The sequence below is a fragment of the Platichthys flesus genome, chromosome 13, assembly GCF_949316205.1.
Source record: "Platichthys flesus chromosome 13, fPlaFle2.1, whole genome shotgun sequence".
NCBI lineage: Eukaryota > Metazoa > Chordata > Actinopteri > Pleuronectiformes > Pleuronectidae > Platichthys > Platichthys flesus.
The window spans coordinates 6906187-6919787 of record NC_084957.1 but is presented as its reverse complement, the minus strand read 5'-3'; the positions used below and the strand labels follow the sequence as shown (position 1 = coordinate 6919787).

Here is a 13601-nt window from a genome sequence, read left to right as displayed (position 1 = left end):
TGGAAAAATACACTGTGCGTTAGTCCAATCAGCTGAAAGCCAACTAATTACAGTCCAATCAGTCACACACCATTTAAATATGAGGCCCTCCTGCGACACTTTTACTACCTCTTAATGCTGATGGCGTCGTTTTGCCTCCACCTTTCTAGTTTAGAGTCTTAACCTGTCAAATGTCTAGGACCTCATTCTTGTATAAGGGGGTTTCCCGCACTCCCTGTTTAGCTTAGAAAGCTCCTGAGAGCATTTCCCAAGTGGAGCCATCAGCACCAAGCATTTGTGTATTTCAATTTGTTGTTATTGTCTCTATTTCAGGTAAGATACAGAGAGATGGGAGGAAGGAGTCATGTAAGCCCATCCTCAAAGTGGAATACAAGACCTCAAAGAGCAGGTGTGTTTCTCAAACAGACGTTCAGATCCACATTTCCTGGTTTTTATTTTGTCCTAAGTTTGATTACAATAAACTGTGATTTCAACACAGTTCTGGTGCTTAGGAAGTTTTTCTTTATCCTGTGGTTATTTCATCATCTGGTGAATTAAAGAGAATGTTGCTAATGTTACCCCAGACAGTGATAATCACGAGCAAAAAGCAGTAACGTTTTTTTGGCAAAGCATTATTTCATAATTATGGCCTCTTAAAGTGTGCTCAAGGGCCGAGGAGGGGGGGGTAAAATTATACATGATTACACTGAGCTTTTAAACCAGTCTCCAGCTGGTTGATTCTTTTTTGAATCACTTACACAACTCCTGTAGAACCGGCACGGACATAATAACACTCTTGTTTTTCATTCAATGCAGATTCAGTTCACTTCACACTGGATTAGCTTTTTTTCAGCCTTAAGAGGTCGTTATCGCTGCTTCATTGAAAGTGTTTCCTACAATTGTGTTGAATGACATGTAGCCTTTAGAGTCAAAGATATTGTTTTTTTAGTATTTAATTAAATTGGTGTGACGCATGCGTGTCTCACAAATAGTTAAATTGACTCATTAGTGTATTCTCTTTTCTATTTCATTATTACATAGTCAGATTTAGCTACTAGCACTGATGCAGCCCGAGAGGAACCCCTCCTAACACCCTGTTCTGCTTCCACAACAGCGAGCCTTTTATTGTCTTCTCCGGGGGACTTTCGTATGACAAGGCAGGACGGCGGCCGACGTTAACCATCATGCACGGCAAAGCCATCACCGTGCTGGAGATGGACTATCCGATTGTAGAGTTCATGGTGCTCTGCGACACTCCGTACAACAACGGTGAGTGTGTCCAAAGACAAGGACACAGCTGGTGTCCATACTGATAGAACGGACGGGGGTGGAATTTTGTTTGTGAGGCCAATAGCAAAAATGAACCATGTAAACACTAAAAAGCCATAAATATAGTTAAAATATTTGATAAAAAGAACTTGGAGGTGAACTCTTTGTAATTTAAGTTAGCCCCAGTTTGTGCATCTCATAAAACACTGTTGTACACATACACACAAGTCAAATTCTTTCTGTTGTTTGGCGAACATGTCTGCTAGATGAAAAATATTCTGCTGCACACGGTAGACTTTTAGTTGCTTTTGGTGAAAATCAATATTCTGTTAATGTCTTGAAAACAAACTGGGCTTTTCAAAGACTGGTTTGTACATTTGTGATCTTCTGTGAATTATATTTAATCGACAAAACAAGAACCGTCAAATTTAGAAATAAACATTACATTAAAGGCACAAAAATAAACTTCTTGAGCTACAATATTTTCCTGAAAATCCTTTTCGGTTTGGCTTTGTGTTTTACAGAGGTGCAGGAGCCTTCTGCAGTGGTGGTGCTTCTGGAGAAGGACCTGATTGTTGTGGATCTGACACAGAGCAAGTACGTGCTTCATGTATACTGCACAGTGTAAATACACCTGCCAGCAGCTCGGTTGCATGTGACATGACATGACCTCGTATCACTTCAGGGAAAACACAACATATACCTGTCATCCATAAACCTGATCCCGTGCCAACAGCTAAATTAAGGGACAAACAGCTAACAGTGTCGTTCAGATCTATTCTAAAGGGCAGAACACTGAGGTGATATATGCCACTTTGCTATCAGGGTGCAAATGCTACTAATCCGGTTAAATTAAACTGTTATCATTATGGGATGGAATGAAGATAAAGGTGACGGACACAGTTTTGACGGATTAACACCTGAGTCTTGTGAATACGTTTAAATAGCAGCATAACACTTACCTATAAATCAGGTCACCCAGTTAATTGGGTGACCTAATTAAAGCTGCAAGATATAAATATCTTCTGATAAGGCGTAATGAAGTTTTAACATGTCCAGACTGTCGACCGGGTCAGCCCGTTGATTAGCTGCTAATTGCATTTAAATAGGTTATTATTGGGAAGTCGGTGGCCTTCACAGAGAGGGTATAGTTTAGACAGTTTACGCTAAGTAGCTATGCTAATATGAGTAATTATAAAGTTAACTATTGAAGGAATAGTTAATAATTGTGTTGTAATGATGGGAGTTTTTTTTTTGCTGTGGACATGTTTTCTTGTAGATACATAGCAGGGTTATTTAAAAAAAATGTCCAATTATCTACTTGTTGTTATTTCGTGGTAACCAGCTTTCATTTCTCTTTGTTCTGTGCGGTGCAGCTTCCCAGTCTTTGAGAACCCTTACCCCATGGACGTCCATGAGTCTCCAGTTACCTGCACAGCGTATTTTGCAGACTGTCCACCCGACATCATCCCCATCCTCTACTCTATAGGAGCTAAACACAAGAAGACTGGCTACAGTCAAAAGGTAGGGGAGGGGAATTATAAGGGAATTACGCCATATGATACTTGCACACATATTTTGTTTATTTTGGTAATATTTCCATTTTTTTTTTGTAAGCTTTTCAGTTGAATTGCTGTTAAGCTTTACGAAAATAACTGGTCATCATTTACATATAAACTATTGTTTAACCCCACAGTTTTATTTTTTGCTAATTACAGCTTGTGTTTTGTAAAAGTACAGCAACAGTCTCAAATATGAGTGTTGTGGAATAGGATGAAATCTCACCAACAGGGCTAAGCAGGAGAAAAAGAAAAGATTATCAGGTTTTCCAAATAATGAACATTCTCTCTGTGTCCATGTCAGGAATGGCCCATCAGTGGAGGATTGTGGACGTTGGGCTCCAACACCTACCCAGAAATCATCCTCACAGGGTGAGTTGGAGATAACAAGTCCAAACACCTAGGAACCAAACGTGTGTCTGCATTTGTGTTTTCACTTAAGGAAACGTGTATAGATAATTTAGAATGTGCACAAATTAAGCCTGAAAGACCTGAGTAAACATGTAAACAACTCTTTGTTTAGGCATGCTGACGGATCTATTAAGTTTTGGGATGCATCTGCAAGTAAGTCTTTACTCTAAACTTTTCTTTCTCTTCATCTCATTGTGTCTGAGCTAAAGTGAAGTGATGCACTTTGTTCGACACAGGATTTTGTCACACAGCATGCTTGGATACACACTATATCTTCACAAGTTCCATGGAGAATAATTTTAGATTTGCCTTGGGCTCTGAAATCAACAGTAATTAATGGCACAGTGGTGATATGAGATGCTTCACATCAGACGAGGCACATTGCCCATTATCATGTTCACACATGGGTACATCATAAATACCTAGCATGCAAATGTGTGGTTTCCTCACAATCTTGAGCTCTGTGGACCTGTGGGAGGTCGGTGGATGACATTTATTTTGATTGCATCACATTTGGTTTTGCCTTCTTGACATTGGTTGATTGCTTAATGTGAGTAAAGTCTCCCGGACGTACCCTCACCTTAAGTGACCCCCCCGAGTTACAACAAACTACACAAGCATAGTTTGGATAGCATTACATAGTTACCTAGCATTCTATCTTCATGCGATAGTAATATATCATACCACAATATATCAGGGCTTACTTACACTTGGATGACACCACAGGAGCAGAATGGAGGCATTTTATGTTTATTCTGTTTATTTTTTTACATTTTAAGTAGTTTACATGTATTACTCATTATTATTTTACATTTATTTTTGCCACTTGCACTGCTGTTGCACTCTTTGTGTGAGGGTGAAATATCAATCAGTCAGTCACATTACTCACCTAATGCCTTTTATACAGCTCTGCCAACCACAGAGGTACAAAATATTGAAAATATTTCACTGAAAGGACAAAGACTAAATGATATGACTGTTCATTGATGGAATACATTAATGACATTAATGATGCGGTAAAATTAAACGTAAATGCATCCTATGAATAAGTTTCCTCTGGACATTGTTCATTGTGTAGGTTGTTCACTCAGGCCAGAATCTGCAGCAATAAAAGCAAACTGTTTCAATGGGCAACATATTGTGTAGGTGTCAAGTTTTCTTTCTCAGTGCATGCATGTTGCCATTTACAATTTCTTCTCACACAAATGTCTCTGACCAGTCACGTTGCAGATGTTGTACAAGTTGAAAACCTCCAAAGTGTTTGAGAAGCCAAAGCCCGGTGAGGGCCGGGCCGCCGATCTGGTGGAGGAAGACCCTTTCGCGGTTCAGATGGTCAGCTGGTGCCCTCAGAGTCGCATCTTCTGTGTGGTTGGCATCTCAGCTCACATCATCCTCTATCGATTCAGCAAATACGAGGCCAACACTCAGATAGTGGTGAGTGAAATCGCATTTAGAGCAAAAGGGAATGCATCCCGACGATCTGGTGCATAAATCGTAATTTTTTCCCAACTCCTGCTTTGACGTCTCCAGTGACTTTTCTACTGACCCTTGTGATCTAATTTAAAAAGCATTCACTAATTCAGCGTCTCTTTTTGTCCCCAGTGTCTAGACATACGCCTGCAGTGCGAGTCTGATGATGTCATCACTCCCTCTGAGAATGAAAACAATCCCTGCTTCCCAGAGCCCGGCTCCCACTCTCCCCAGGCCCCACACCCAGTTAGCCCCAGCAGTGGAACACCAGAGGGAGTGAAAGACAGCATCCCCTGCCTCAAGTGAGACCCCTTCATGCACATCATCGGTTCAGTGCACCAGATAAAAACAATACTGCTCTGCCATCAGATTGTGGTGGACCGGGTTCAGAATTTGTTGTGATTGGCTGATTGGAGTAACTGTACAGTCTCTGGTTGTTGTTGGTATTTATCTTTGTACGTGAACATTTGTCCTAGATGTATAGTCAGTCAGCACTTTGATATTTATTTCCATTCATTGAGCTATAAGTTGTCCACATTCTCTTTTCTAGCGAATTTCCATAGTGGAATTAAACATGTTTGACAAACCTGAGAAGGTTCTTTACATAGAGACACAAATGCACATGGAAATATTTGATTACTTCGTCGATTATTCAGCATGTTCTATACTGTTCCACAGTTCTCTGATTTCTCGTCTATAATGTGTCTGTTTTTCAGAGTGAAAGACCGGGTGGTTCGGGTCCCCCCTGGTTACCAGGCTGAACTGGTCATCCAGTTGCTGTGGGTAGATGGAGAACCTCCACAGCAGATCAGCACCCTGGACATCAACTCTGCCTATGGCCTGTAAGTCACAGGAGGCTGGACTGTCTGTCTGTCAGGCTTTTATTCCTAAAAAAAAAGAAAAAATCAATTGCACCAATCAGTCTCCACTCAGAACAGCTATCTTTTGTGCAGTTTAGAGGTGCTTGCTCAAATTGATTGTGGATAATGCTGGTACTCTGACAGTTGTTCAGCTTCGTAGCGCTGTCACAACAGCTTTGTTGGGAGTCAAACAGGCAGTGGAAACATGACAGAGACCATGAGGTTCTCATCTGTCTGTCTCGATCTGTGCCTTCATTGGCGTGTGTCTTTATAAGAGGCACGTCTTTCTGGAGTGGTTTCTATTGAGCCTTTCTCAGAGGGGAGTTTTCATTTTCTTTCTCCGTGTCCTGAGGTTTTTGCTGGTGATCTGGCATCCTCCCCCCACTCTGAAGACATGCAGGTTGATGCATGAATGTGAGCGTGAATGGTTGTTGCCAACCTTGTGATAGACAACCTTAACCCAACATGCAAAATATTTGTGCCTGCTCTTAACATTCCAAGTACAAGGCTAGAACATTATTTAACTAGGTCTGGAGTTTTTCCTGTCCTACATATTTTAACATCTAATGGCCAATCAGAAAAACACCCATAGTGTCTGAGACCATAATTTAAACACTGATGAAACTGAAAAGCAGGACAGGAAATAGTTTTCTTTTCAATGCTAGATACTTATTTTAAACTAATTTATTTAAGTTTTCATATCAGGGAAACATTAAAAATGTTACTCTTGTAGAAAGCTCTTTGGTTCAAAGCAGGACCATTATAAACCTCTCTCTGAAGCCATTCAGAGCTGGGATGGAATTGCAGAAATTGATTTACTTTTATTCCCTTTCATTCCTCTGCACACCTGTGTCCATGCCTTTTATGCTTCTGGCATTCTTGTGAATGTTCTCTTATGTATTAAGCACAAACATTGAACACAAACATTTTACTGAATAGTTTTTGGTAGTTACAGTTCAATGTCAGTGTGACCCCACAAAAGATGTATTCATCTATGAATGCTGTGGTTTCCTGTTTGTGTCATAAATACCCTCTCACTCTGGTCAGCGCCTGTTCGGCTGGAAGATATTTTGCCCAACACTAAATAGACGAGTAGAAAAATAACTGCTAACAAGATTGTGGTGATCAGTGAGGCCAGAGGCTCCGGAGCAGAGTGGGGAGGCAGATGTTAGTCGAGCTTGTTGGAAATGTAGTATTAATATTCAAAAACAGCAGCATGAGTAGTGTGGGATAAAGACACTCGACGTGAGGTGGAGTAATTACATGAAAATATCACAGTTAATTTCACAGTGTTTGATTGTGCTACACGTTGCTCCTCTTATCTGCAAATGAGAACAACCTGGTGAAATAAATCTGCCGAAATGTCTTTCTCTACAATGTCAATGCAAATGTGTTCGTGTGTTTGTGTGTTTGTGCATGTGCACGCGCCTCCTCGCTGTGTTTGTGTACGTCCAGTTTGGCGTTCGGGAACTGCAACGGCCTTGCGATAGTGGACTACTTGCAGAAAACCATCCTGTTGTGTATGTCGACACTGGATCTGTACGGAACCTCCGACCCCTACCAGCGCCTTACCCGCTCCCCCCGCAGGAACAGACAGTCCACCTCAGGTAACACACACACACACACACACACACACACACACACACACTTCTGGGATCTTGCCACTCACGTGCACGTACACAACTAACACCCACAAATGTAGCCGTAACATCCAGACAGCTGTATCTCACTGTCTCCACTGTTTTCTATCCTGCTGTCCACTCTCTCTTTTTTCTACCTCCACTGATGTTTCTTCTTCCGTTTCCTCTTTGTCCTTCTTCTGTATCACTTATTCTTTCGAAGGCTCGACTGATCAATCAGGCAAATTACCTAAGGTTGCACAAAATCAATGATGAGGGTGATCTAATTACTTTCCTTGTATAATTGATCAATACCATCGCTCCCAGGCCCCCTCACTCAATCAGAGTTGGTGAAAAGTTACAGATTACATTTACTAAAATACAACATATATATATACAGTTTATATATATTAATGATACATTCTGACATAGGTTATCTCTTATTTTAATTAAAGTCTGACAGTATCTCAGTATTCAAGAGTCTGCATCAGTCCAACTATTTTTCTTCTCTCTTCACTCTTTTTCTGTCACAATTTAACACACAATGACTCAAACATTCATTGAAAAAGCCATGTGCCTGTCACAGGTCTGCATTATGATATGAAGCGCATGTTAACGGCCTGCGTGTCATTCCACGTCGGCATTGTTATGCATGTTATCATTTGGTTTCTCTGTCCTTTCTGTTTCTAGTCCTGCTTGAGCATAGAGCTGTAGTGACAAGCCACAGAGGTCTCGTTGTACTTCCTGACCCCTGCCTCCCTTTTTCCTGCTACTTTTCTTGACTGCTGATGGTCTCCTGTCTCGGGGGCAGAATCTTACTGTAAAAATATTCAACCCCTGCCGCACTAAAACCACACTTTGATTTGACCCCAGAATAACCTTTGGATGTGAAGGAGGAGTAGCTCCAATTGTTTAATATTTTAAATGTCTAAAGTCTATTAAATAATTTAGTACTGACATTTACTCATTACATTATTCCCAAAAGTGTATGTGAAAATGATTTACACGTCCTCAGGGTTAGTGTGAAGGGGAATATCAAGTTCGAAGGAGGGATCGGTGACTTTGAACTTCAGAGCCAAGACTTCGGTGTTGCATTAGAGCCTTTATTGACTACCACAGCACTTATTGTTCCCAACGTCCGCCTTTGTGAAAGTCTTTCAGCGTTGGCTCTTTAAGATCAATTTCAAGACTGAGGGCAAGATACAAACAGGCGTCCGTGCCCTTTTCTCTCCACCACAGGGGGTGGTGTTATGATCTCAAGCACTCGCTGTGCGGGAGTTAATAAATTGCTGAAGACAAAACTTCAAAAAACTCAGTCAAAAGAGAAAAGTGAAGTGCGCAGCCCTTGTTAATCCGCGTTCAAGCTTCTGGCATCTTCTCTTTTCGGTGCGTTCCAACTTGTGAGAATATGGGATTCTGTCCTTCCCACAACATTTTTAGCTGTTATCACTACAAATATGTGTATTTGTATTCTATATATATATATATATGTCATTTAAATGTAATGCATTCATTTCATTGAATGATCATTAGATGTGTTGCTCTAGTGTGTAATGAGTCTAATGTCTAATGCAGCCTGCACATGTCAGGATAGAATTAGAGAAAAACATATGAACAAATGAAATGTAAACCAATTACTTATTATGTGTCTTTTGATGCTGCATTGTAAGTAATCATATGTTCCCTTATAACACAGTAGTTTACTTCCTGTGCAAATGACCAATCACGTCAGCGGTACCAGGGTTTGCAGGACTAGCGGGTATATCTTGTCTGTCCTCCCCCTGACACTAACGCGGTTGCTGCTTGCTCTCACTTTCTTTTCCACTCTAAGCTTGTGTGTTCTTCTCTCCCCCCTTTCCCTCCCCTTTTCCTCCCCTCCTCTCCCAACATTCTTAAATTTTATAACGAATTTCCTTACCCATCAACCCATCCTCTCCCACTTTACCTCAAATTCTTTCCATTATTCCTTTTGCATTATTTCTACCTTCTACCCCACTTGTACACCTCTTCCTTTTTACTCCTCTTCGTTCTCACTTGTCATCCTCCTCCTCCTCCCACCTTATGTCGACTCTGTGGCTGCTGGTGTGGGCATGTGGGCCTGCCTGACAGACTTTAGCATGCGTGGCCTGTCTAACTTTTATTCAGATTCAAAGAAAAGGATCCGTACATCCTATCAGAGTAAGTCAGGCCTTCCTGAGGCTGGGGGGGCTCTGTGTGTGTGTGTGTGTGTGTTTGTGTGTGTGTGTGTGCGGGAGGGATGGGGGAGGATGGGGCAGTGTTTTGTTGGAACATACAGTTCTAGGACAGCAGGGTTGATAGAAATGGCTGCTATAGAGATTGGGAAGGGATGATTTGGACTAAAAGCCAAAAGACAAACCAAGGAGATGATTGGAATGAAAGTGGTTGTCCCTGGTCTTCCAGCAGAATATCATTTCTGTATTTTTCTATATAAAACAAAGCCGACCTATTCCAGTCATGTCCAGCAGTATGTCCTCTGCAGAGAGACAACCACTCTATTTGAATCTCAGGGCAATTATAAATATTATATGATCCACATGATGTATATTTTAGGTGAAGGTTAGTCAGTGGGGTGAATAAAGCCTTGTTCATCCATTGGGTCTTTAATGTGAATTTGAATGATCGATTGATCGATGATTACAAATTAATTTTTTTTAAATGTATCCTTCAGTAAAGTTAAGATCATACTTCTGGTGCCTTCAATCATCAAAGCCAGTGTCAATGATTGAAGGGGAAATCTGCATGAGGAAGTTTGCTGCAAACTTTGACTGAAGGGGAAATAGTTGAATCAATGGAAACTTTCCAAAGTGTGACGACTCAGTGAGACTGCTAATGACGCCTTAATGAACACGGCTCAAACTCCCCACAGAAATGTAATATTTCAGCATTTGTGATGTTGTTGTTTTTTTGTTTTACTGGCCTGTGCTTGGTGCATGATCATATATGTTTGTCCTGTTGTGTAGTTTGATTGTATTTGACACATCATGATATTCACACTCAATTCTGTAGTTGAGTAGCTTGATTGGAGATTCAACAGTAGGTGATTTATACATTTATACATTAGACTGCAGTGCAGGTAACATCCGGATTCAGCCACTCTGCTCCTAGAAGACACATGATTCCCATGGTATCATACCTTAAGAAATAATAAAAGAATACTTGGAATGTAAGTTATCAGAGAGGATGAACTACGGGCTGCTGATTCTTTCTTGGGGCTCCATGTGGCTGACATCAAACAAGCCGACTCCTGTAAAGTGTGAACGATTGACGCGATGGAAATAATCTGACAGACTCTGTGTTCTCTACCTCTTCCTCCTCTTGGCTGCCATTGGCTGCCTCAGGCCTTACTGAACTCTCTGACAACCAGCAATCCATTGACATGGAGAGAAGCAAGTCACCCACTTCAGGTAACCTACTCACACACACACACACTCACACACACACACACACACACATTTCAGCCACTACAGAGTCCATCTCCCCTGTATGGAAATGTGAATTGCACTATGGAGCTTGGCTGGGAAGACACCGTCTCTAACCTGTCCAGCACGTGGACACCTCACCCATCACCAGAGCATCTTCACTTGATGAGAATGGCAGCTGTTGTTCAATGTTTCTGAATGTCTCCTGCAAGAATTGCTGAAAATCCCCTTCAAATGGAAAGTTGTTATTGAGAACATGTAGTGATTGTGTTTGGTCCCAGTATGTTGTGGTCTGTTCTGTGCTTTTTGTACCGGTTTCCAGCTGGTTTCACTTTATTCCTCTGTTGTGTATTGATTATATGATTTCTCCACTTTCCTCTGGCTCTCTCTCTCTCTCTTTATGGCTTTCTCACTTCAGCGTTTATCCCTCTCCCTCTCTTGGACTGAGTGATAAGTACTACAATACCCATAATCCTCAGGTGTAGGAGTTATGTCTCTGATTGGTGGAGCTTGCTGTTACCATGAAAATGTTTACTACAAATGCATGTCGGCCACGATGGGATGATTCAGCGTAACATTACCACAGAGCAATCATTATTTACCTTGTTGACATGCTGAGGTTTTTTAGTGATGGAGAAGCATCTAAAGTCAGGTCATGTACTGGAGAGTAGTTAAGTGAGGGCTACCTTGGGCATTAGCGGTGGTTTATGGGATGTGTTGTTCCTTCACTCAGTACACGCATTTCTTGCTGTTTTCCAATAATTTGTTGGCTTTGAACCAAAGGTTTTATGGTCATGATTGATTCGAGTTGGTCGGCCTTGAAAGTCTTTTCATTAGGATTTTTTGAAATGTCAAAGGAAAAAATAAATGAGAAATTTACTTCACCATAACCAGAACCCTTAAAGTGGGTGTTGACTGTTACCCTCTAAAAGGATGACACAGGCCTCAATTACATGTTTACTTTGAACTAATGTCAGAATATGAGAGCTGCGGTGACAATCTAGAGTTGATAAGAGGATGGCAGTAACCTGCATCATTTTACTAGATCAAGGCTTGAATATCTGTCTGAGAGGAGATCAGAACAGTTTCTCAAAGCTGTTGAAATATGTATTTTTGTCATACATAATATATCATGAAATCCTCTTGTGCGCTGCTCTAAGTTCAATATATCTGGCATGTTGGTGCATAGCATTAATTGATGTAGCATTAGATGCTCGAGGATGTATGATAAAACAGACATGCTTACTTGGAGGGGAATGGTTTGATGAACCAAACAATCTAAATACCCTCGATGTTTGTAGTAGACGTCGTATTCGTTATCTTGTCACTTGCTTCAGGTTTCAGGATCACCCTTCGGAGATGTGATTTTAGATTGGAAGAAGAGTGAGAGATAAGCTGAGAGGACTGGCTTGTGAATATATTGGCTTGTGAGTGAGTGGATCCAGCAGATTGGAGTTTAAACTGCCGGGTTGTTCAGAGAACGTTGAGACGTTGTGTTTGCATAATAGGAGGAGAAACGGAGAGGAATGAGAACATTTCCCAGCAGGTGCACTTGTACGTGTGGTGGGAAACCACGTTATTTCAGCAAATTCAGAACTAAAAGGTCAAATGGAGAGAGTGTCAGTGTGTGTAAATCTGTGCTGAAGACCATGCCAAGCAGCCATGCTGTTTTCTCAAGGCTCTTTCTGTCTGTCTGCTTTATATCTTACTTTCAGTGGTATTTTAAACCAGCTTGATTTATTTGGGATATAACGCAATGTTTGCCTCCAGTTCAGAACATTTTAACAGTTGATAAATATAATCAGTGGTAGTTTTTTAATATCAAGAAACGTTTTGAAAGTACCCCACAAATTGCTCTTTCTCCATAAAACCTGTGAGGTGAATGTTTCTGAATCGGCCCCAACACAGAGCTGAAACATGTGTGTCATCCTAATAATTGATTAACTAATCCTCTAATAATTAACTTGGTTTATCCTTGTTTTTATGGAAACATACAACTAACCCGAGTTCTCAGGAAAAGGAGTCAGATGGAGATGTACTCTTCTAAGCAGAGGTACAGTTCTCTCAAACAGGGATACACAGTGGCTGATCTTTGAATAATAACATGTAATTACCTGGTGATAAGATTTATGTGTCACACTCTGTCAGTGCTGAGGCATGATAATGATTCCGCTGTGTGCGCAAATACATAAAAGTGGTTTGTTGTGATTTATAGAGAATACAAACTGTTGGGATCGAATAGGGTTCAGGCCACGAGCTGTGAAGAAACAGTGAAGCACCTGAGCTTCACCTCTGTCCTTACAGGTGCTGAGCTGCTCACATGGCTCCAGGCTGCTTTATCACACTGTGTCCACATGGACTTAATGTGTCCAAGTCTTTTAATGATTCATATTTCCAGAGACACACTGATACACAAATGCTTTCCTCCTAAAGTTCCTGGAGGGGGCGTTTGACAATTCTCCGTAAGGGACAAGGAGAGTTGGCAATATAAGGAAATGTGATCAGGATGCCTATCAGACACCAGGAGGAGGTGAGGATTCTCAGTGACAGACCATAAACACATCTAAAAGACCTTAAACACAGCTTCTGGCAGGGCTGGAAGACAAGGTGCCTACCCCGGTCTGCTGCAGAGGATTTGTGGCTAATCTCTTTACAAAGCCATTGTGCATCCCTGGCACGGGAAGAAGAGACATCACACATATCAAGGATGATATGTTCAGAAAAAAATCCACTGTGTATCTCGTGTGACCTGAGAACTTCCTAGGTTAATCCTGAAGGGTGTGATGGAAGATGAGAGATGGTTGGGGTGAAGGATGTCAGGGTTACTTTGCTGCTGCTTTGTGAAAGTAGATATAAAGAAGGACGTATACATATTATAATGCACTAAGCCTTTCTTTATACATACAGAACCAGGTTATATTCGAATGTCAACAGACTTCCTTTAATATTGTCAGTCAATAGAAGTTGAGAGATTGTGTTATAAATGTTGAGTCA

General features: G+C 41.1%; 1 protein-coding gene across 4 annotated transcripts in view; it reads left to right on the top strand.

Moving 5' to 3' along the window:
• stxbp5l (syntaxin binding protein 5L) overlaps positions 1–13601 on the top strand; it is a 111493-nt gene that overhangs the window by 77725 nt on the left and 20167 nt on the right. For 3 of the 4 annotated variants that reach the window (XM_062402089.1, XM_062402090.1, XM_062402088.1), the window contains exons 9-19: positions 313–388; positions 1094–1248; positions 1773–1845; positions 2625–2772; positions 3112–3179; positions 3331–3371; positions 4438–4652; positions 4821–4990; positions 5405–5530; positions 7004–7155; positions 10527–10592. In XM_062402089.1, the coding sequence (XP_062258073.1) occupies positions 313–388; positions 1094–1248; positions 1773–1845; positions 2625–2772; positions 3112–3179; positions 3331–3371; positions 4438–4652; positions 4821–4990; positions 5405–5530; positions 7004–7155; positions 10527–10592 (1290 nt within the window). Of the gene's footprint in view, positions 1–312; positions 389–1093; positions 1249–1772; positions 1846–2624; positions 2773–3111; positions 3180–3330; positions 3372–4437; positions 4653–4820; positions 4991–5404; positions 5531–7003; positions 7156–9276; positions 9346–10526; positions 10593–13601 lie in introns of all 4 variants that reach the window. The other variant, XM_062402091.1, reaches the window with a different exon arrangement.